The sequence below is a fragment of the Schistocerca americana genome, chromosome 1 (genome assembly GCF_021461395.2).
Source record: "Schistocerca americana isolate TAMUIC-IGC-003095 chromosome 1, iqSchAmer2.1, whole genome shotgun sequence".
NCBI classification, from domain to species: Eukaryota; Metazoa; Arthropoda; class Insecta; order Orthoptera; family Acrididae; genus Schistocerca; species Schistocerca americana.
Window position 1 is genome coordinate 1,157,110,330 of NC_060119.1, and position 23,679 is coordinate 1,157,134,008.

A 23,679-nucleotide genomic window follows, 5' to 3' on the forward strand; every position below is an offset into this window, starting at 1 on the left:
CACCGGTCTATTGCGGTCCAACTGTGTTGGTGAGGCAGTAAATTTCCACAGGGCAGTGACTCCGTCACTGCAATTCACTTTGGAGGTGTGGCGGTGGGACTTGTAGTCCCGTACCACCCTCTGACGGTGATAGTACTACATGAGTCAGGCAGAAGAATTGTGCCTAACATGGGCAAGTGAAGGTGTGGCGGTGGGGCTTGTAGTCCCGTACGCAAGGGCACGGGTCTAATCCTTGTAATGTTCCTACGTAATGTAATACGATTGTAATATTCCGGCTGCGAGTACTATCGAAGATGCGCTCCGGAATTTGATACAACGCTCTTTGCTCTGACGATAAGGAGCTTTGCTGAAAAAAGAGGAGCATCTATGTTTTCTTGTAATTGTTGGAAATAAGTAATGCCGATTGGACATTGTGTTTTTTTTGTTGGAGATAAGTTCGCATATAGAATTAATGTGAAGTGCAGAGGCCAACATGTAATCGCGATTATCAAGAATAAAAATTGAATTTGTGAAAAAGGTAAACATCGTTTTATTCGATGTTGGATCCCCGGACCTTCAAAAAAACTCTTAGTATGTTTTGAAATGCAGTGCACAGTGATTTCTTTGCGAATTAGCAATGCTGGGAGAATCTGCTACTATCACGGTCTGAGCGACGCGCAATTTTCGCTGTCAGCTTGTGTGTTCAGCATGTACTCTAAGTGACCAGTTTGTCAGTCAGAAGATACCAGACTGCCACCGTTTGTTCAACCTTCTTAACTTGAAAGCGTTTTCCAGAAAATCTTAACGGTGACTGTGAGTACCTTTGTGGCCAAGAGAGAGACGGAGTCTTCATTAGGAGCTGTAGCAGTTTTCTCTAACGCTAACACATCTCCGTTCCTTGAGAACTGGAGAAGCGGAAACCTCAGACCGCCAACTCGTCCTGTACCTAACCCGTTCTCTCCTTACAGCAGCCAGAACGAAAACATATTTATCAATAGTCAATTTTTTGCACAGATTTCTTTTATTTTAGACGGGTAAAAAATTTATAATGAATGCATCTAGGCAAAAAATTCAAAAGAGAGCTTTTTGAATGCAGTACCTGTCTCATCTGTGTCAAAGACAAAAAAGTCAAAAAGCAAGTTAATTAATTAATTAATTTTTCTTTTATGAGTAGCAGTTTCGTTTCACCATTTGCAGTCAGTATGCTGCCACTCTTTGACAGATGGTGACGTTACTGGGACACGATGGCAACAGCACGTACAGTGCATGAACCGACCGTGTGTCAAACGCCTCCGATATCCTAAGTGGTATGCTTCTTTGCCCTCGCCTCACAAGACTGTAGTATGTCGTCAGGCACAGTCGATGCCCCCAGGCACTCGCCACGAAACATACGATAGACTAGAACAGGGCAATGTGATATGTGCATAATATTTTTAGCAGTAGTCCGCATTGTGTCGCATTCAGTCTTGCCAATTTATGCATCAGTTTCTTTCCGTTGTGTATAATAAGTCTTGTGCGGTCTTTAAATGGCAGTTTTTCATCGATATGTATACCCACGTATCTTGTTAGTCTGATTTTTTTTTGTATTTTTGTTTAAGTAATAAGTTACTGTTTTATATGCTGCAATCGTGAGTTCGTGGTCACTCACTCTCTCGAGAAGTTATGTGGTTTTATTCTTTAATTGTGCTATGGAGTTCATAGACACCATGACCAGTAGCTTGTCAGGATATGCTGCTACCCCATTTACTCTTTCATCTCCGTTTAAGTTGTTTAAGAGCGGCTCGATGACAGTATCCCAGAATATGGGCCCACATATCGATCCCTGTGGGTAGCCTTTGGTGATGTTGTGTACAGCCTTTGGGTGGCTGCTCACAACCCTATGTTTACAACAACCAAACACGTAGGCTGATACATAGTGCAGCTGGAACTTGCATGTCTCTTAACCTTGCGAATAGCGCAGGCCACCAATTGTTGTCGCAAGCGCCAGTGATATCAGCTAACACTGCAGCAGCACATATGTCTTGCACGTTTTGAATTATCTCTAATACCCGATTGTCTGCTTCGTTTATTGATTTCCGTGGCTTGAAATCGTACTGGTGTGACCTGGGGCCATGGCGCCACCTGTGTGTTTGTAGTCTGACACGCAGCAGCCTCTCTTGAACCTTAGTCAGCATGTTTAGAAGGCAGATTGGTCTGTACGTCGTGGGGTCAGTTGGGTCTCTGTCCTCGGAGTTTTTAAAGATCACTGCATTTTCTGACTCCCACTGGTGCGTATTATTCCTTGTTGCAATTCATCATTAAGTGAGTCCGTTAAAAAAAAAAAAAACGAATAATCTGTGGTACGGCATGTTTCATGTTTTCAGAGTGTGCACCATTTGACCTCGGAGCTTTCCTGTCTTTAAGTTTCACGACTGCCAGCGCAACATGCTTCGGAGCGAACGGGGTGGTGACTCCATCGTTTTATTAAATATTATTCATTTGCCTACGAATGTCCGCGTGATGTTGTTGGGCGTATGTATGGTCATCTTCCGGAAAGAGCTTGCTCAATATGAGTAGATGTTCAGCTGCTCACCTCCAGTCCCGTATTGTTGCATCGCCTGGCCGCTTTAGTGCTGACGTTACCGTTGGTCTCATTTTGAAGATTCATTCCGACAAAATTGTCCCAGTCGTCTTCCGTCTTCCTTGTCATCATTTTGGCATCGTTGTTTGCGCTGTATGCTGTCTCTGATAGTATTGTCTGTTTTTACGTAAAACCTTTTTAGTCTCACAAGCGATGGAGGCCGCAGTAGTTTCTATTTTCTTCTATTGTTATTTTGTGGGACTGCTACAGTTTGAGCCCTTGTAGTACGTTAGTTCCTACGTGTGCATCATGGGTAGTACACTGAAATGCCAGAGAGACTGGTACATCTCCCTAACATCATTTACGGCCCCCGAGAGCACGCAGAAGTGACGCAACGCGTCGTGGCATGGACTCGACTAATGTCTGAAGTAGTGCTGGAGGGAACTGACACCATGAATCCTGCAGGGCTGTCCATAAATCCGTAAGAGTACGAAGGGATGGAGATCTCTTCTGAGCAGCACGTTACGAGGCATCTCAGATATACTGAATAATGTTCGTGTCTGAGGAGTTTGGTAACCAACGGAAGTGTTTAAACTCAGAAGGGTGTTACTAGAACCACTCTGTAGCAATTCTGGACGTGTAGGGTGTCGAATTGTCCTGCTGAAATTGCCCAAGTCCGTCGGAATGCACAATAGACATGAACGGATGCAGGTGTTCAGACAGGATGCTTGCTCACGTGTCACCTGTCAGAGTCGTACCTATCCACTCCAACTGCACACGCTCCACACCATTACAGAGCCTCTACCAGCTTCGACAGTCCCATGCTGACATGCAGGGCCCATGGATTTATGAGGTTGTCTCCATACCCATACAATTCCATCCGCTCGATCCAATTTGAAACGACACTCGTCCGACCAGGCAACACGTTTCCAATCATCAACAGTCCAATGTCGGTGTTGACGGGTCCAGGCAAGGTGTAAAGCTCTGTGCCGTGCAGTCATCAAGGGTACACGAGTGGGCTTTCGGCTCCGAAAGCCCATATCGATGATGTTTCGATGAATGATTCGCACGCTGACACTTACCGATGGCTCAGCATTGAAATCTGCAGCAATTTCCATAAGGTCGCACTTCTGTCACGTTGAACTATTCTCTTCAGTCGTCGTTATTCCAGTTCTTGCAGGATCTTTTTCCGACCGCAGCGATGTCGGAGATCTGATGTTTTGCTCAATTCCTGATATTCGCGGTGCACTCATGAAATGGTGGTATGGGAAAATCCCCAATTCATCGCTACCTCGGTGATGCTGTGTCCCACTGCTCGTGCGCTGACTATAACACCACGTTCAAACTCACTTAAATCTTGATGACCTGCCATTGTAGCAACAGTAACCGATCTAACAACTGCGCTAGACACTTGTTGTCTTATGTATGCGTTGCCGACCACTGAGCCGTATTCTGCCTGTTTACATATCTGTATATTTGAATATGCATAGTCTATACCAGTTTCTTTCGCGCTTCAGTGTAAGTAATGAGAAGTCTTCAATCGTGCAATTTAACGTTTGGCTGTTATCTCTACTTAGTATCCATCACTGGTGTTGTTAAGTGCGTCTACTGGTGTATTTTTATGTGACTTACTCTATTATTATTGCATTGTGATCATTGTGGGTTGCATTGTCCAAAACTTACCAATTAGTGACGTGTATTACACTAATCATGTATCCATTAGCTAAAGGATAGCATCCTGCATTTCAACAACACACTGAGGTGAGAAGCGATACCTCCTCATATTTTGTCGGACCTCCATTTGTCTGGCGTAGTGCATCGACTTGGCGTAGCATAGAATCAACAAGCCGTTGGATATCCCCTGCAGAAATTTTGAGCCTAGCTGCCTCTAATAGCCCTCCATAATTGCGAAAGAGTTACCGGAGCAAGAGTTTATTCACGAACTGACCACTCGATTACGTCCCATAAATGTTCGATGCGATTCACGTCGGGCGACCTGGGTGACCAAATCATTCGTTCGGACTGTCGAGTATGTCCTGACACTGCGCACTGTCGTCCATAAAAATTCCGCGATTTTTCGGGAATATGAAACACCATCAATGGCCGCAAATAAACTCCAAGTAGCCTAACCATTTCCAGTCACTGATCGTTTCATCTGGAACAGAGGACGCAGTCCATTCCAAGAAAACACAGCCAACACCATTATGGAGCCACCACCAGCTTCCACATTGCCTTGTCGACTTTTTGGGTCAATGGCTTCATTGGTTTCTCCGCCACTCTTGAACCATACCATCAGTCCTTACCTACTGAAATCAGGATTCATCTGCCATGCCACGGCTGACAGATCATCTAGGGTCCAATTGATGTGGTCACGAACCTAGGAGACGCGCTGCAGTTCATGTCGTGCAGTCATTGAATTTTTGTGGTGATTATGTTGATGTGAGTACTGTGCGTCGTTGGGCGTGTCAGTTTAAAGATGTTGAGGCGGGAACATCTGACTTGTGTGACAAACAAAGAGTTGGATGTCCTGTGACAGCAACCACCGAGTTTCACAAACAAAATGCTGACAGATTGATTCAGGACGATCGTCGTATCACTCAGAGAGAAACTGTAAGCACAATCGGCATTTCACAAGAACGTGTGGGTCCATTATTGCTTTGCTTGGCTATCGAAAGGTCTGTGCGCTATCGGTACCCCGGATGCTGACTCCTCAAATGAAAGCGCACACACCTGAAATTTGCCAGGAGCTCCTCAATACAGTCCAGATTTAGCGCCGCCTGACTTCCATCTGTTCCCGATAATGACAGAGTATCTGCGGGGACATCATTATGCTTCTGATAAAGACGCTGAGAGAACAGTGAGACTTTGGTTGCGGAAACCGAGTGTCGACTTCTTCCGCGATGTTTTCAAGAAACTTGTTCATAGTTGGCTGAAATGTATACAATTGGCTGGTGATTATGTGGAAAAGAGAATATTGGTAACTAAAGATCACATTCTAAGGTTTATTTCTGCGTTTGATTTATTAAAATATTCCCATCCAAACCCAATTAACGAAGGTGGAGGCATTACTTTTCATTCAACCCTCGTATGCCGGTGATTGCCCTTCCATGTTTACACCAAAATGTTACACTCGTTTATTACATCGTCTACAGTTTTTCATTTGGCATCTTGCCTTTCAGCATACCGCAGTGTTGAGCGGACGTCTGCACCCGTGAGTAAGAGTAATTCTTTCCCCTAGAGAAACGTTCTTCCTCCCTTGTTCAGTCTGCAAATGGCTCGACATCATAGAGTAATGTGTATATATTGATGCTTCCCGTCCCAGTGTGATTTCAGATATTTCAATGTATTCTGTACAGAGCTGTGCAGTCTTTGGTTGGGTGATCTGTGTGTTTGCCGCGAAGATTACTGCTTTGACATCTCTTTCCCATGTGATTATCGTATAGAGCCTTGGGAGATAAGGTATTCTAGCACTACGCTTACAGGCTTCCTGTAGACAGGTGAAGTCCGCCTGTACTTCGTTCATTAGCCTGCCAAGTTCTGCATTAAGTACAGTACTCCTCGTACAGTTTAATCGTACGACCTTCATAGTGGATATCTAGTATGTGCAATGTATTTCGGTGTAGTATCTCTGGGGTCGCAGTAGACGCATCCGTGTGGTCTCCTTAGGTGCTTGTAACCTTTTCCCACATTTAAGTCCTATCCTCTGCGCGTACTTGTCACTATAAGAGATTGGAGGGTTCGCTTTCGTCAGATGGTAGATTTTCGGTCTGGAGGATCGTACAATCCGTCTGCTAAACAGTCGGGTAGCATATTTTGTATGTATTTGGATGAATGAATTGTGCCACTAAGCGTAGACCTGTTTGTTATACGTTTATAGTTTCAAGCCAGCTTGGACGAAGTTTTGCCTCAATTTCCTCATATTCTAGCATGTTTCGTTTACCATGATCATGTTTTACGTCCCTGTCCAGTGATGTGCCTGATAGTTATCTATTTTTGTTGTTTGTATATCTGTGGAGTTTTTTTTTCTTAGATGATGATTGTTAGATATATTTTGAGAGTGCTGTTGGCATTTCTGACAGTTTTCAATTTTTGAAACATTGTTTGCGCTTTTTACTTCCTTCTTTGAAAAGGTCATATTCAAAGGTCACAAAAAAGTTGGTTTTAAGTATAGCTTCATGAGTAGGGCTAAAAATAACGTGTTCATTAATGTTGACACTAATTACGTATACAGATCTTGTAAACTGACTTAATGTACATTATCTCGATAGAAGTGTCGTTCACATTGTTCATCGAACATAGAACTAACTCTCAATGAATATTGCCAAGTCATCAGCAAATCTTGTCACTGATGTGCTCTCACCATGAATTTTAACCCACTCTTTAAGTTCTTTTATTTCCTTCATTGCTTCTTCGATGCAAACATTTAACTGTTGGCGAGAAAAACTGCATCCCTTCTCAATCGAATAGTTCGCTCTTGGTCTTCCATTCTTATTTTTCGTGCTGTGTTCTTATATACAGTGTTGTCAGAAAGAGTCTGAAAAGCTTGTAACGGTGGTTCCGGAGCAGATTCTGCAGAGATATAATAGTTAACACAAAAGTTGTGCCGCTTCCGAGTTAATTAGCCCAGACGTTAGCCAATCAGACCGTTGTGCTTGCAAATTCAAACTGAATGCCAGAGACGGTGTCGCCAAACGTGTTCAGCGTTTGGTTTCCTAAAACCGAAAAATAGAGCGATTCATAAACTGAATATGGGACAGTAATAAGGATCGAACCCGGGCCAAGTTCTGAACAGTCTCCTACTCTATCGTCTACGTTATGAGAACAACTGAAATTAATCGTGGTTGGCGGAGAGCTTAAATTTTCACGCGCAACCGCCAGATTGGCTAACTTCAATGCCAATTAACTTGTGAACGGCGCAACTTATCGATTTTTTTATTAACAATTATTTCTCAGCACAAACTACTATGCAATACCCTTACAAACTTTTCAGATTGTTTCTGAGAGCAGTGTGTGTTGTACGAGGGCGTGCTTAAAAGTAATGTCTCTGAATTTTTTATGTCAAATCTTTAGAGCTTCTTAAATAGAACAAACGTTATTAACACCGTACATCTCCATTCATCGTACCCACAGGTTTGCAGCTCTTTGCCGCTAGAGAGCTCCAAATTGTAGCTTGTAAAACGGCGGTGTGTAACATAACTATGTGGTGCGTGAGAAGCAGTACGCGTAGTAAAATTTCAAACCGCCGATGAGTTCGCCCACACATGGAGCGGCCTCTCCTTTAGTCTAACAAAGCTAGACCACACTTGAGAACTGCGACATCTGCAACGCCTTGGGTTCAATGTCATCGATTATTTTCATCTGTTTACAAAACTTAAAGAACAGCTTTGAGGACTTCACTTCGATAGTGATGAAGCAATGCAAGCAGAGATGAGGTTGTGGTTCAGTCAAAAAGTCAAACATTCTACAGTGATGGTATCAACAAATTGATCTCTCGTTTGGAGAAATGTGTTCGTCGCCAGGGTGACTCTGTTGAGGAATAAATACGTATACATGAAGAATAAATATCTAAAACGTTAATAATGTTTGTTGTATTTAAAAATCTTTAAGGGTTTTCACATAAAAAAATCGGAGGCATTACCTTTCACACCCCTTCATATACTACCCGTGTTTCCCTAAAGCTTAGACACAATTTTTTCTCATATTTATAAACAGCTAGAACATGTAACACTGTGGAAAGTTATTTCTGGGTCGCCACATCATATGAACGTGGCAGTCCTGCAGTCTTTTGGCAACGAAGAGATCCTTATGTCACTTTTCCTGCTACAGGTCACATGTCCTGTGTCTTTAATGCAATTGAATCCGTTGCATTTTGTATCTTCATGACGTCAATCACTTCTGATTCACCTGCTTTTGAGGCAGTTTCCCAGTCTGAGAGCAGGAGAGTGCCATGGACCTCTGTCCGCCGGTCCACCCTCTTTGACAAGGCCGTTGGCGGAACGAGGGTGGCTCCTTATACTAGGAGTTTTTGGTCGCAATCTCTCATGGTTTTTATTCAGAAATTAAGCACTGGCTGCGATCGAAACCGCAGGCCAAGAGATTTTGATTGCTAGTAAATACGCTACTCCTAGATCATGGGTGTATATACCGCAATACTATTTATAAAATCGACCCTATAAACAAATCATTTTCTAATGTAATACAATAAGAGAACATAATCTTCAACATTAAAGAACACCTGTTTAGATTATCATTTACAAATTTGGGTTTTATACATAGTCCAAGAATCAAAAAAATGTTGTATTAGGTTGGTGCACAAGGTCGTAGAGCTTTTCCGTAAGTTTAATAAAAACGACGGATACACATAAGAGAATATGCTCCTTCACTATTTACAACAGTCTGCCACCTCTGGAGTAACTTTTCCATTCCGCGACTTTAGAAACCACGTGGTTTTCAGGCGAAGAACACGTCGAGCTGTGTTAGTAACGAATTTTCATGTGGAAAGGAAGTTCCTTGAAGGATGTTCGTTAGAGAGCGGAAAAGGTGAAAATCTCAAGGCGCAAGATCTGGTGCGGAATGACTTCCCAACCCAACTCCTGTATAGCGTTTTTTGTCAGTCTATCAGAATGTGGCCGAGTATTATCGTGGAGTAGCATCACTTCACGCAGTCTTCCTGGTCGTTGTTCTTGAATTGAATCTGCAAGACGTCTCAGTTGTTGACAATAAACGCCAGCAGTGATGGTTGCACCGCAGGAAGGCAATTCGAGTGCACCCCATCGGCGCTCTTCCACCAGATGCATAACGTTATCTTTTGGGGTGCGCGCAAGTCATTGAATGGGGAATTGCTGCTTCTTTCGGGGCTCAACCATTCCTTTCTTTTCTTTATGTTAGCATAAAGACATCATTTCTTGTCACCGGTAACGATACAGCATTGCAATGGTCGGTGTTGTTCACGCTCCACACATTGATTTTTGTGATTTTGGCTAAGAGCATCCATTACCCATACACCAGATCTTTTAATATTCCCCATTGCATGTAAACGTCACACGATGGTGGATGATCACATTTCATCACATTTGCCAGCTCTCGAGTAAAGTGTCCTGGATCCTTGTGGATTAATGCGTTTAAACTGTCTTCATCACACTCCGAAGGTCTTTCTGAACGTGGAGAGTCACTAGTATCAAAACGATCCTCCTTATAGAGAGAAAATGATTGTCTTGTCGTGCTTTGTCCAGTGACATTATCCGCATACACGACGCAAATGTTTCTGCCTGTCTCTGCTGCTGGCACCCCTCTTTTGAACTCAGACAGAAGAATATGTAGAAATGTTCTGATTTCTCCACTTGGCATTCCATTTCCTAGCGTCCACAGCTACAGTCACTGTCTGCAGATTACAAAATGACAATATATAAACTGAAATAGCAAGAGAGAACTAAAATTAAAAAATGTCAGTCGATATACAAACCTACGGCAATTTGAATATCAAAAAGCAAAACAAAAGCGCTACGAACTTGTCCACCAACCTAATGTATGTGTAATAAAACGAAACACCTGTTTCCGTCCTTTCGATGTTATTTTATTACACAGAAGACACTTTCGGTGATCAGCACACATCTTCAGGCCTTAACTAATACTGAGGGGCTGAAGGCCTGAAGGTAAATAACATCGAAAGGACGGCTGCAGGTGTTTTATTTTGTTACAAAATGAACGGCCGAAGTCTCACAAACCTTCCATCAGTAGGACGGACATACAAAATCCTAACATATATTCCAGTATAGTGCACATGCCACACAATGCGTTAGCGTTTATGTTAATGTTCGGATGCATTGAAGAGAACTCGTGCCGACAACCATTTCTCATGTGTGTGTATGGCGAGTTTTACGGTGACGCCTGTCGTTTCAACGAATTAATTTTGTACATGTTCAAACACCAAGCCCCCAATTATTTACAGAGTTGTATTCCCATGTATGAAGCAGCTTCAAACGTCTGATTACAAATGAGAAGATGTGATAAATATTTGCTTTTGAGCATGTAAGCGAGAAAAGGTTTAGGAAATATTTAAAATTATGCTTGAAGTTTTTTGGAAGTCACTAAGTGCTCTCATTATGCAACACTGAACGAATATGAACAGCGTGTTTTGTGCTCCATTTTCGGTATAAGCTAGTTCATCACTCATCAGGGTTTATAACGTCATATGTCCCGAGGTATGTATCGCACAATGATATAGATTGCAGGTACATTCTGTGATATGTGTAGATACTATGTTGCGAATAGAGTTAGTAGTAACGATGCAATAAACTGAAACGTTATGTGTGATGCAGTGATTTTACTGCGTGTCATTTCGAGCAAAAGCTAGTTTTGCACAAATCTAAACGTTTATCACATTATATCCCCTGAACTATGTCTCGTACAACGATAAAATTACGCACGCACAGTCAGTGGTGTATGTGGGAACTGTATACAAACTGTGTGGCGAATAGAATTAAGTTAGTAGTAAAGAAGTAAAAAATTAAAACGTCTAAAGAAGCACTGGAATACTCAAAAGAAGTCTCTTCGAAAATAAGTCTACAGATATCGTATGAGAAGACGCAATACATGGAGAGAAAGAACAACAACCACCAAGCCATGTACACAAAATATGGAAAGTTTAACAGAGTGGAAAAATTCAAATACCTTGGGGAATATGTACAAACAGGAGGATCAAACAAGGCATCCAATATAAAAAAAGAACAGAAAAACTTAAGAAACCGTAAAAGCGCACATGGCCACACCACAACAAAATAAATATTTCAAGAGAGTCTAAACTCAGGCACTACATTACAGTTATACTACCAGAAGCACTCTACGCATCAGAAACGGCCAGAAACTGAGCATCAGGCATCACAGAGACAAAAAAAAGTAGATCGAAAAATTTTCCAAAAAATTGTTGAAGCAGTACACAGAGATGATGTGGATGAAGAGACCAACCAAAGAATTATATGAATACGGAGAAACGGTAAGAAAACATGGAGTAACATTCTATGGACACATATGTACGATTAACAGCAACAGACTTACATAGAGGTTTTTTGATGTAGTAAACAGTTCAATCAAATAAATCAATTGCTTTCAAGAAATAGAAGAAGACCTAAATCAAGCAGAGGTCAACATTGATATTATACATGAAAGAGACAAATTCAAAAATGGTTCAAATGGCTCTGAGCACTGTGGGATTTAATATCTGAGGTCATCAGTCCCCCAGAACTAAGAAATGCTTAAACGTGACTAACCTAAGGACATCACACACGTTCATGCCCGGGGCAGGATTCGAACCTGCGACCGTAGCAGTCGCGCGGTTCCGGGCTGAAGCGCCTGGAACCACTCGGCCACACGGCCGGCAGAGACAAATTCAGGAAAAAAAATGATGGACACGAAATCTCAAGTAAAGGAAAGGAAGGAAACCGGCAAAATATGGACAGAGCAAAGGAAACAGGAAGACAGTGAAAGAATTAAGAGGTTTTAGGAAGAGATAAAGAAGAAACCAGAAAAAATGGATAATCATGTAACAAAATTTTTTCCGTTCGTCTTTCTTTCAAATTTTGTTTAACTCCATCCACTGTAGCCACTCGTTTCTCGGACAATAAAAGTTGTAAACAGTCCTCTTAACAATGGTCTCATCAAAAGTATCAATGTCCATAATTCTTTTGCATTTGCGTTTTTTATCTGAAGTTACAATTCTCCGTCTTCCGCCAGATTCCGATAACCTCGCTTCCCTTTTAATTTTCTGGAGACTGCTACACGAAACATCTGTGGGCACTTTGTCTCTCAGTTGAACTTCCCTGAGTGCGCTCACCTTCCATAATCAATAAAATTTTATGTACAATCTTCCGAACCGACTAGTCAGTTTCCGGCCTTTCATTTTTGTTGAAGTATGTACTAACAGATGGAATAATTTCGTAACACAAACACGGAAAAACACACAACGGACAGACGTTGCGACCTGAACGCAGCCACATACATTAGCGGTGAACAGTACCTCTCCGCGCATGCCCTCCGGCAGTTACATTCTTATGGTCGCCACACCTTCAGATACCTGGCGCGGAGTGTAGGAACACTCCTTAAGGCATCTACACACGCACAAATTTAGGGTCCACTAACCGACCGACCGATCAGTTTCGCGGCAGCCTCCACAAGTCCACACCGATGTTGCTCGGCGATTACAGCGTCGCAGTGGCAAAAGACGACCGTCTGTCGTGTGGTTGGTAGGACAGCGCTAAACACGGCAAAATTTGTTGGCGTTAACATTTTAGGTTGGGCTTTACCATGACCGTTACTGACATCGAATTAAACAAAGAGTTTACTGTTACCAGTCACTGTTTATTTATGTTAACAAAACGTTTCGAAGGTTTTTAAACCTCCGTCATCAGGAGGGAATACATTTCTTAGTATGACATATCGGTGTCTTTTGTTACGATTCTGGAGTAACTTTTTTCACTGTCTCCAGTGGTCACAGGTTACTTTCACTGTCATAAAACATCACATGTAAACGGTCATATTCTGTAAACAAAGATGGCGTCTTGAACTACTACTACTACTAGTTCATGCCATATTTGTTTACAAAATATGACAGTTCACATGTGATGTTTACGACAGGAACCTGTGACCGCTGAAGACAGTGCCACAGGTTCCTCCAAAATCGTAACAAAAGACACACATATGCCATAGTAAGAAGTGTGTTCCCACCTGATGATGGGGGTTTAAAAAGCTTCGAAACGCGTCATGGACATAAATAAACAATGACTGGTAAGAGTAAACTTGTTTCATTCGAAAATTTGTTGGGTGGAGTGGTTGTTTGAGCTGGCTGGAGTGGTGGATGCCGGCTGTCGAGTGGTCCTTCCCGACCGACATCCCGACAAGAAAAGTGTATCGGTTGGTTGGCCAAAGCGTCTGCACACTCCGGTTTGTCGGCCGGTCAGTTGGTGCGTGTGTTGGTGGCTTTAGCAGTGAGCTGCCTCTAACTTGGGTCAGTCATAAAGGCCGTACAGTTAACGCAGTGCACTATTGCGCTGGACTGTCGTCTGATCTCAAGGTGGGTGTTTTTTTGTGGCGGCTTGTGAAAGACACTTCTCTGTGCCTCCCCTTCCATCAACTAAGAGTGAACTGCAATGCCACATAGTAACAGCACCCCAGATATATCTTGTTGTTGGTCGTTATGCTGATGGAGGGCACATTCAACATTTGTGAATGGCAAATGAAAACTGATTCTAAACGTCATTGTAAAAAATTCTCCAAGGTTCTATACGCATGCATGTGAAAGATGTACCCTTGTAAAAGCCGATGGTTCTTTTGAAAATAAAAAGCTTTGTAGAAAGTTGCAAATTACCTCAAGTTTCTGCCTTCGTTCATGTAGCAGATGCAGTCTTGTGAGATTCGATTAATGTGTTTTGGAACATCCCGTTAGTCACATAAATTATTAAGATTGCGAAGACAAACAAGCGGTGTAAGTTAGTTAATAGAGACAATGAAGTACATTGAATCCGACACCGATAAACAAATAGTAGTGTCCAAAATAAACAATATCAGAAGAAATCGTCGCCGGCCGCGGTGGTCTAGCGGTTCTAGCCGCACAGTCAGGAACCGCGCGACTGCTACGGTCGCAGGTTCGAATCCTGCCTCGGGCATGGATGTGTGTGATGTCCTTAGGTTAGTTAGGTTTAAGTAGTTCTAAGTTCTAGGGGACTTATGACCACAGATGTTGAGTCCCATAGTGCTCAGAGCCATTTGAACCATTTTGAAAGAAATCGTCTGGTACTGGAGCGGAAAATACTAGGTCCTCATAACTCAAATTAGTCTTTCATGCCTTTTCTCATAACCGTCACTTACTTCTTGGCCATTTGCTAAAGTAATGAAAGAAATTTCAAATCGTCCATTAGTAAATAATTATAACACTCATTAAGCTGTTCCTCAGTTCTTGCAACGAACTAATACAGAATAACCTTGCTTTTCCTTCAGCCATTCTGTACACCACTTAACCATTCTTTTTGTTCAAGACAGGCTGGGCTTGGCTGAACTGAAATAATGGGTGTTTGCTAGAACGTCTTCAACTGACACCGCTATGCACCAAGTTACCAGAACTGTGTGTGTGAGTGTAGCAGGTATGAAGTAGGAACATTCGTAAACTTGCTCAACACATTTCTAACGGAATGCGTCTACGCGGATTCAGAATGAGCAGTTACTCAGGAAAATTCAAACGGTTCTTTTTGTTCGGTAAAAATTGTAGTTTATTGTTGCTCCAACCAGCTAATACTCTTGTTGATTTCTGTATTTGTTTCAGATGAGCTGGGCACTGAAATTATCTGTGTTATCTCGCTCAGTGAAGGCCTGGAGCCGTACGTCCGACGCTGATCTGCTGGCCGATCCAATCGACGTAGCTGGAGACCCTGGTGTAGACTGTGGGGTAGGGAGGGGTGGCGCAGCGGTAGGACCACGACACCAGACCCACGACGACGCCCTCAAGCAGCAGGGTGCCTCCAGAGTCGCCCTGGAAGCAACAGTACGTACAACACCACTATTCTTAGTAGAGGAAGGGGTCGAAGTGACAGAAGCATTTATTAATGCAATTATTTAGCAACTGAAAGATTTGGCCGGCCGTGGTGGCCGAGCGGTTCTAGGCGCTACAGTCTGGAACCGCGCGACCGCTACGATCGCAGGTTCTAATCCTGCCTCGGGCATGGATCTTTGTGATGTCCTTAGGTAGCTAGGTTTAAGTAGTTCTAAGTTATAGTGGACTGATGACCTCAGAAGTTAAGTCCCATAGTGCTCAGAGCCATTTGAACCATTTGAAAGGTTTGAAAAAAATTTTAAACCCTTATTTACCAAACGGTCGGCGGATTAAATATCAAAATACAGTGTTAATTTAAAACTCATTTATTGTCAATACACTACTTTGTCATATCAGTGTAGGAATACAGAACTTTAGTGAACTGAAATCTTATTCGTTGAAGAAGAAGTACTTGAATTACTGTTGCTATGGACATTCTGAGGTCGTTTAGAAGATGAATATCGTCAATTGTAGCAAAACCAGGTGTTGGTGCTTCTAGGCTTTTCAACTACAACTACGTGCGAAACAGGGTTCTCAATTTAGGTGTCGATAAAAAATAAATAATGCAACAGATCTGATGCTGAACCTGTCATGATATATGAAAATTTATTAACCCTGATATTAAGTATATCTGCGAAAATAATAACCAGTACCATTCGCGTACTTAAAATTTAAATTTAAAAAATACTATTTGATAATATTATTATTTAAATTTATTTCAGCACCTACTGGATCATCAAGGGATCACAAATTTAGCATTGGAGGGCAGCGTGGAGGGCAAAAATCGTAGAGGGAGACCAAGAGATGAATACACTAAGCAGATTCAGAAGAATCTAGGTTGCAGTAAGTACTGGGAGATGAAGAAGCTTGCACAGGATAGGATAGCATGGAGAGCTGCATCAAACCAGTCTCAGGATTGAAGACCACAACAACAAACAACCTTCTGGATGAATTCTGAAATAACTTTTTGAGGGGTAAATAAACTTAATTTGTCGCGAATAGTCCATTTACAGGCTGTTGCGTAACAAGTATACTGTTGAAGGATACCATGAGTTCGACGATGAAAGTGGACGATATAAAGGGTATTACGCACTGAAGAATTAAGAAACGCTGGGCAGTGTGTCAATTCGGCCGACCCAGGCAAATTGTTGCAAGAGTAGTTGGACAAAGCGTCCTACATCCAAAATACTCTACAGTCCATTCACAACGAATCGCTGTTGTTCCGAAAGCTTCTAGTGGCGTTCCATAACGCAAGGATGAAAGAGACTAAATATTTTTCTGGTCTGTCTATTAGATCTTTGCAGTACACCCCCACCCTCTATTAATTAAAGTATCCAACTCCTACGCGTAAAACGTCATATATCCCAAATCGTGCAGGTAGATTCAGTGGTACGTGCGGCTACTCCTTGCAAAATACATTGAGGTGAGAGAAGACCTCGTAATATCGTGCCGGGCCTCGTTTCGCGCAGCGTAGTGCAGCAGCTCGACGTGCAATGGAATCAACAAGTCACTGGTTTAAGTCTCCTGTATATACATTAAGCCATGCTGCCCTTATAGCCCTCCATAATTGCGGAAGTGTTGCCGGTGCAGGATTTTGTGGACGAACTGACCTCTCGATTACCATAAATGTTCGATGGGACTAACGTCGTGCGATCTGGGTGACCATATCATTCGCTCGAATCGTCCTGAATGTTCTTCAAGTCCATGAATGGTTTCCAAGTAGCCGAACATAACCATTTCCAGTTATCGATCGTTTCAGTTGCACCAGGGGACAAAGTTTCATGTAAACACAGCCTACACCATTATGGAGCCACCACTAGCTTACACAGTGCCTTGTTGACAACTTGAGTCTATGGCTTATGGAGTCTGCGACACACTCGAGTCCTATCTTCAGCATTTACCAACTGAAATCGGAAGTCATCTGACCAGACCATGGTTTTCCAGTCGTCTAGGATCCAATTTATATGATGACAAGCCCCTGGAGACGCGCTGGAAGCGATGTCTTGCAGTTACCAAAGACACTCGCGTCGGTGGTCTTTTGCCGTAGCCCATTATCGCCAGATTTCACCCTTATTGTCGTAACGGATACGTTCGTCGTACATTTCACATTGCTTTCTGGCAGTATTACTTGTCTGTTAGCACCGACAACTCTACGCAAACGCCACTGCTTTCGGTCGTTAAGTGAAGGCTGTCGGCCACCGCGTTGTCCGTGGTGCGAGGTAATGCCTGGAATATGATTCTTTAGGCATACTCTTGACACTGTGGATCTCGGAATACTGAGTTCCCTAATGATTTCCAAAATGAAATATCCAATGCGTCTAGCTTCAGCTACTATTCCACATTCAAAGTATGTTAGTTCCCGTCGTGCGGCCATAAGCATGCCGAAAATCTTTTCACATGAATCACGTAAGTACAAGTGACACCACCGCCAATGGCGCTAGCCTTTTCATATCTTATGTTAGCGCTACTACCGCCATCTGTATATGTGCGTATCGCTATCCCATGACTTTTTTCACCTCAGTGTATGTTGCGTGTAGAGTTAATAGCGGAGAAGCAGTAAACTTAATGGCCATTTCAAACGGTTTAGTTTTACTACATAAACAGCGAAAATACAGTAAGCAATAAAAACTTTTTTACCTTTCCTCGTTTTGTGGGTGGGTGTCAGCGAGAAAAACTTTCGTAGATGTGTGAAATAGTGTGTTAAGTTCGTTTTAAGTCGCTAAGAGCTCTCAAATACTGGATGAATACTCTCTAACTATTCGCGTGCCATGAACTGTGTTGTTTCAAGACATGTACGCAGTTTATAACTGAAATTCTTTAAATGGTGTTAAACCTTTACAAAATATTGTTATCTTTTAATGAGAAGATTATGACAGAATTTTAAATTTTTAAATTCGGTCAATAACTGTAAGAATTATTGATAACAAAGTGCTTGTGGTCCGTGTAATCCATTACGTAGGCAACCTGCACCTGGGATTGTGCCCCGAGTTAGGCGTTTAGTAATACACATGGTGTCTCTCCTACGAGACGGGAGGGGCATTTCCTGAAGTGTTCCTGCTGAAATCTCTTGAGATAACATGATGATTAAGGTTTTCAAAAGGTGCGTTCCAGCCGTAACTCGAGACGAAACTCCACAGCGTCCACAGAATCCTGTGAGAACCCAGCAAAGTTGCTCATCACGTCTTTCATGCGATGGCCAGTGCGACGCCAAATCGTCGATTGGTTTGCCGTCACAAATAAAGTTAAAAGCGGACTTTTACGTGCCCATTCGAAAGACCTCCAGCAACGACAGTAGCCGGCTCGACCCATGCTGACCTGTCGCCATGCAGCGTCGCTGCTCAGTCGTTGTTGGAGTACCCGTCAACCATCGTGTTTTACCGTCCCTGTTAATACAAACAGATGAAACAAATATCGTACTACACTAATTTGGGACCGATGTAACGAATGGGCACCTGGAATAAATAACCAAAGATATATATTGAAGGACTCTGTGTGAAGCGATTACAGAGCTCGGAAATGTTTAATTTTTAAGAGACTTTGCTATTGTAAGAGTAGTATAAACTATCTGCGAGGATTGGACTTTCCGTGCTACGGACGCATCTCTGTGGAACAGGTAACCAAAGACATATATTGGAGGATTCTGTGTGAAGCGATTACAGAGCTCGACAATGTTTAATTTTTGAGAGATTTTGCTATTGTTGCGCGGCGCTGTTAAGCTCCATTGTGAATGTTTAGTTAGTCGATGGCACAATAAACAAATTCAAGAAAATAATGCTCATTCAAGGTGTTCATTTATCAATTTATAAAAGATTTGACAAACATTCTTCAAATATCACGAGACGTAGATCGATCGGAGGTGCAGTGTGGAATGATGGCGCGAGCTTGCATCTTTTCACGGTCAATATTCTTCGAGAGAATATCTCAGAAGCAGTAAATGTTTCGTTGATAAAAAAAGTTAGACTCATGAATCCATAAGCATCATACAACATAGCACCTAGCTGGGCCGAACGATCTTCGTAGTGAAATAAACATTTTAAAGATTTCAGGTGGAGCAGTTCCGACGATGAGTGTCAGCGAGATCGACGCTGTGGGACACATATCTAGCTCTCCTGTGGTATTAAAAACCAAAGGTTTATATTCTTTAACTTTTAAAAGACTGAAGCTAAAACCTAAATAAAACCACTGGAAATCATACCTAAAAATACCAGAAATAAATAAGAAGCAGGGAATTTTCTTAAGCAAATTTCTTAAGTAAATTAATTAATTAATTAAAATATAATAAAACGACCAGTGCACGCCAAATCATCGGTTTGTTTCCCGTCACAAATAAAGGTTAAAGCGGACTTTTAAGCGCCCATTCGAGAGATCGCTCCCAAATTAGTCTAGTGCGATATTCGTTTCATCTGTCTGCATTAACAGGGACAAGAAAACACGATGAATGACGAGAACTCCAGCAACGACAGTAATCGCCTCGCCCCATGCTGACCTATCGCCATGCAGCAGCGCTACTCAGTCGTTGCTGTAGTACTCGTCATCCATTGTGTTTTACTGTCCCTGTTAATACAAACAGATGAAACAAATATCGCATTAGACTAATTTCGGACAGATCTATCGAATGGGCACGTAAAATAACGCTTTAAAAACATTTCGTTTTTAACAGGAACACAATCGACGCTTTCTGTTGACACTTGGCGTCGCATGGAAGGCATGATGAGTAGCATTTAACTGAACTGACTCCTGCAGCACATTGCAAAAACAAAAATGAAAATATCTGCCTGGCGGCTCTTAGGAGGGACACCGGGTATATTGTCCTAGGTTAATGTAGACAATCCAGGCAGATCTCCAGTCAGTATGTGCAATACTTCTACGATTAGGTTCACTGGTTGAATGTTCTCAACGCGAATACCACCAACTGTACAATGTACGCAGCTGAAAACTCCGTACACGTCTACGATTACCTGAAACTGGATTGGAGCTGTACTCACGTCACAAGACGACCCCCGTTCGTCGACGCCAGCAGCGCAGATCTGCGTGAGGTAGACCGGAGACTGAAAGCCGTCCTCGAAGAGCAACGAGCACAGGTCTCGGTCCCACACCTCGATGTCCACCTTCTGCAGGCTGTTCGAGATGTTCCCGTCGAACTACGGAAGAAAGTTTCCCATCAGGACATCACTCTATCGCAGTTACCATAGTTCTAACTGCTTACATTTACTGTCTTATCTTTAGCGACCGAACAAGATCTTACATTATAATTTCAGCTGCGATCATATTAGCTACAAACTGTCTGAGTAATAACATTTTGTCGCACCAGCTGTCATCGGGTGGATTAAACTATGCAATTGTTTTGGTGTCATTACAGGTGCAATCAAAGAACCTCCGCCGGCCGAGTGGCCGTGCGGTTCTAGGCGCTGCAGTCTGGAACCGAGCGACCGCTACGGTCGCGGGTTCGAATCTTGCCTCGGGCATGGATGTGTGTGATGTCCTTAGGTTAGTTAGGTTTAATTAGTTCTAAGTTCTGGGCGACTGATGACCTCAGAAGTTAAGTCGCATACTGCTCAGAGCCATTTGAACCATTTTTTTAAAGAACCCCCTTATAAAAAGATGAGCCGGCTGCGGTGGCCGAGCGGTTCTAGGTGCTTCAGTCCGGAACCCCGCGACTGCTACGGTCGCAGGTTCGAATCCTGCCTCGGGCATGGATGTGTGTGATGTCCTTAGGTTAGTTAGGTTTAAGTAGTTCTAAGTTCTAGGGGACTGAAGACCTCCGATGTTAAGTCCTATAGTGCTCAGAGCCATTTGAAACTTTATAAAAAGATGGGCAATAACAGAATTTCTGTCATGTTGATTCTTGTCTGTGATTATGTAGCAATAATAATCTATGTAGCGACTGGAATAAAACGCAGTTCATTCACGTTTTCAAGAAGGGCAGATGCACGTAATTCCTATATCGTTGACGTCAATCTGTTGTAGAATTATGGAACATATATTATGCTCAAGAACTATGACGCAGTTGGAGAACGAAAATCTCCGCTATAAAAATCAACATGGATTCCGCAAACAAAGGTCTTGAGAATCTCAGCCCTCTCCGTTGCTCCAAGAGATTCGAAGCACTGTAGATAACGGCGCTCATGTTGATGCCGTGTCTCTTGACTTCAAGAAGGCATCTAACGTCGCCTACACTGCTCTTTGGTGGAGGAAGTACGAGCTTACCAAGTATTGGACAAGATTTCCGACTGGATCAAATACAAGTCAACACGTCGCTCTTAATACCATAAAGCTGACAGTTATAGTCCGCAGCTCGTGGTTTAGTGGCTAGCGTTGCTGCCTCTGGATCACGGGGTCCCGAGTTCGATTCCCGGCCGGTTTGGGAATTTTCTCTGCGCGGGGACTGGGTGTTTGTGTTGTCCTCATCATTTCATCCTCGTTATCACCATTCGTGACAGTGGCTAGATTGGACTGTGTAAAAATTGGACTGCGTAAAATTGGGACTTTGTACGGGCGCTGATTACCGCACAGTTAAGCACCACACAAACCAAACATCATCATCATCATCATCATCGGCAGGTGCAAAGGTAATTTCCAGAGTATCCCAAGAAAGTATGATACTACCGTTATAGGTTGTAATGTATATAAATGATCTAATAGAAAGCGTCACGTGCTCTCTAAGACTGTACGCAGATAAAGCCGTTGTCTCCAACAAAGCACCAACGCCAGAAGACGGTGTCGATCTCCAGAATGATCTTCAGAGGATTAATGAATGATGCAGGGTTTGGCAGTCGATCCTGAACGTAAACAAATGTAACATATTGCACATGCATTGGAAAAGAAAGCCACTACTGATGATAAACAGCTGAAAACAGTACTACGGTAAAATATCTAGGAGTAATCATCCAGAGCGACCTTAAGTATGAAAATAAGATGCCAGAGTTGAAATTCATGGGAAGAATGATAAGATAGTGTAACTGATCCAAGAAGGAAGTGGCATGCAAGCCGCTTGTTCTAGCGTTTCCTTTATTCATTATTTTTATTTTTTTATTAAAAATGAAACTCCTCCAGCTGTACTTAAGATTTCATTTTTATTTGGCTACTAGTTTCGACGTTGAGTCAACGCCATCTTCAGGTCCTATATAACACATCGTATATAAAACAAACAATGTGAGACATCAGTAGTCTTTGAGCTATTGTACAAAATAAACACATTATAAACATATTATATAAAGGATGACTTGATTAAAAGTAGTTACATTTCGCTCATTTTCGTTAAGATGCAGTTTACCTTGAAATTAGCAATTCATATGGTACAAACAAGTACAAATGAGGTTATATATACACGGTTGTTTCCATTACAGATCAATACAAGACATTTGAATAAAATGCGGGTATATATAAGTCTAGCTGACAAACCGTTACTCTTAGCGATAATAATACAGGCATGAAATAGTACTAAAATTGTGTTAAAAGCAAATAATAATACCCTAAACCCTTCTTTGTGTGCACAATTTAACTAACAGGAAGGAAAATATGCATTGCCAATCAGACATATGTAAGGTATGCTTCCATTGTTTATAAATAGTGAAAGGTGGGAAAGGTGGAAAGGAGTTACGTTTGCATAACACTGTACCGCTATCACTCAAAAGTAACTAAGTGAAATAGGTTACTTAAACAATATCAATAATAAAGACACGAAATACAAGCGAGGAGGAACTGGAAGAATGGTATGGAACCCAGTTAATATATTAAAAGGTAATCAATGGTGTAAAATAAATACATATGAGTCAATTCGTGAATCTACTCATTCCAAGAAGAGATATGTAACTAACATGCCACCAAAATGAACCATTTCAATGTCGGTGCCTCATTTATGGTCGTAACCCAGGTCTAAAATAATGTAATTCTAATAGGCCTGCATTAGTAAAATAACGATCGAGTACATAACAGTGCTAAATAAATTAAAGTAAACAGGGTTTTGTCAGTAAAAACAGTTCGTCACATATGTAAAATACTTTTAGTTCCTCTAGTAACTAATTATTAAAGAAGAGTACACAGTAAGATATACAAAGTATAACTCTCGTATTGTTATACGTAATCCAGCCAAGGGTTGACATATGTCAACAACAATCATTGAAATGCCTAATCACCAACTTACTTGGACGACTTAAGTCTAACATTTATATCATCACTACACCATAAGTATTCACTCATTTGTCCTATCCTTATAAACCTGTTCTTGTATAAAGTTACTATTTTAAATATATTGACTATCCGCTCATTTACGAAAGCGATCATGAGAGTGGGGGGGAGGGGGGGGGGGTGTAAAACTATTCTGAATAAATGGCCCACCAAAAAAAGAAAGCTTTATTCATTAATCTGGGATCCTTTCCAGACAGTACTGATACAGGACGTAGAGAAGGTCCAACGAAAAGCGGCGCGTGTCGCCACGGAATCGTTCAGTCAGCTTTACTGAGATGCTCAACAAACTCCATTGGCAGTCGCTACCAGAGAAGCATCGAGCATCACGGAGAGGTTTACGACTGAAATTTCAAGAGAGCACTTCCCACGAAATAAC

The 23,679-nt window shown here is 42.2% G+C and overlaps 1 protein-coding gene across 1 annotated transcript in view; it reads right to left on the minus strand.

The window, feature by feature from the left end:
• Positions 1-14,885: 14,885 nt before the first annotated feature.
• The window catches only part of LOC124597615 (mite allergen Eur m 3-like), a 56,135-nt gene continuing 47,341 nt past the window's right edge, over positions 14,886-23,679 (minus strand). The window contains exons 6-7 of the mRNA XM_047135948.1: positions 20,075-20,257; positions 14,886-15,056 (exon numbers count right to left, since the gene is read on the minus strand). Of these exons, the coding sequence (XP_046991904.1) occupies positions 14,886-15,056; positions 20,075-20,257 (354 nt within the window). The remainder of the gene's footprint in view (positions 15,057-20,074; positions 20,258-23,679) is intronic.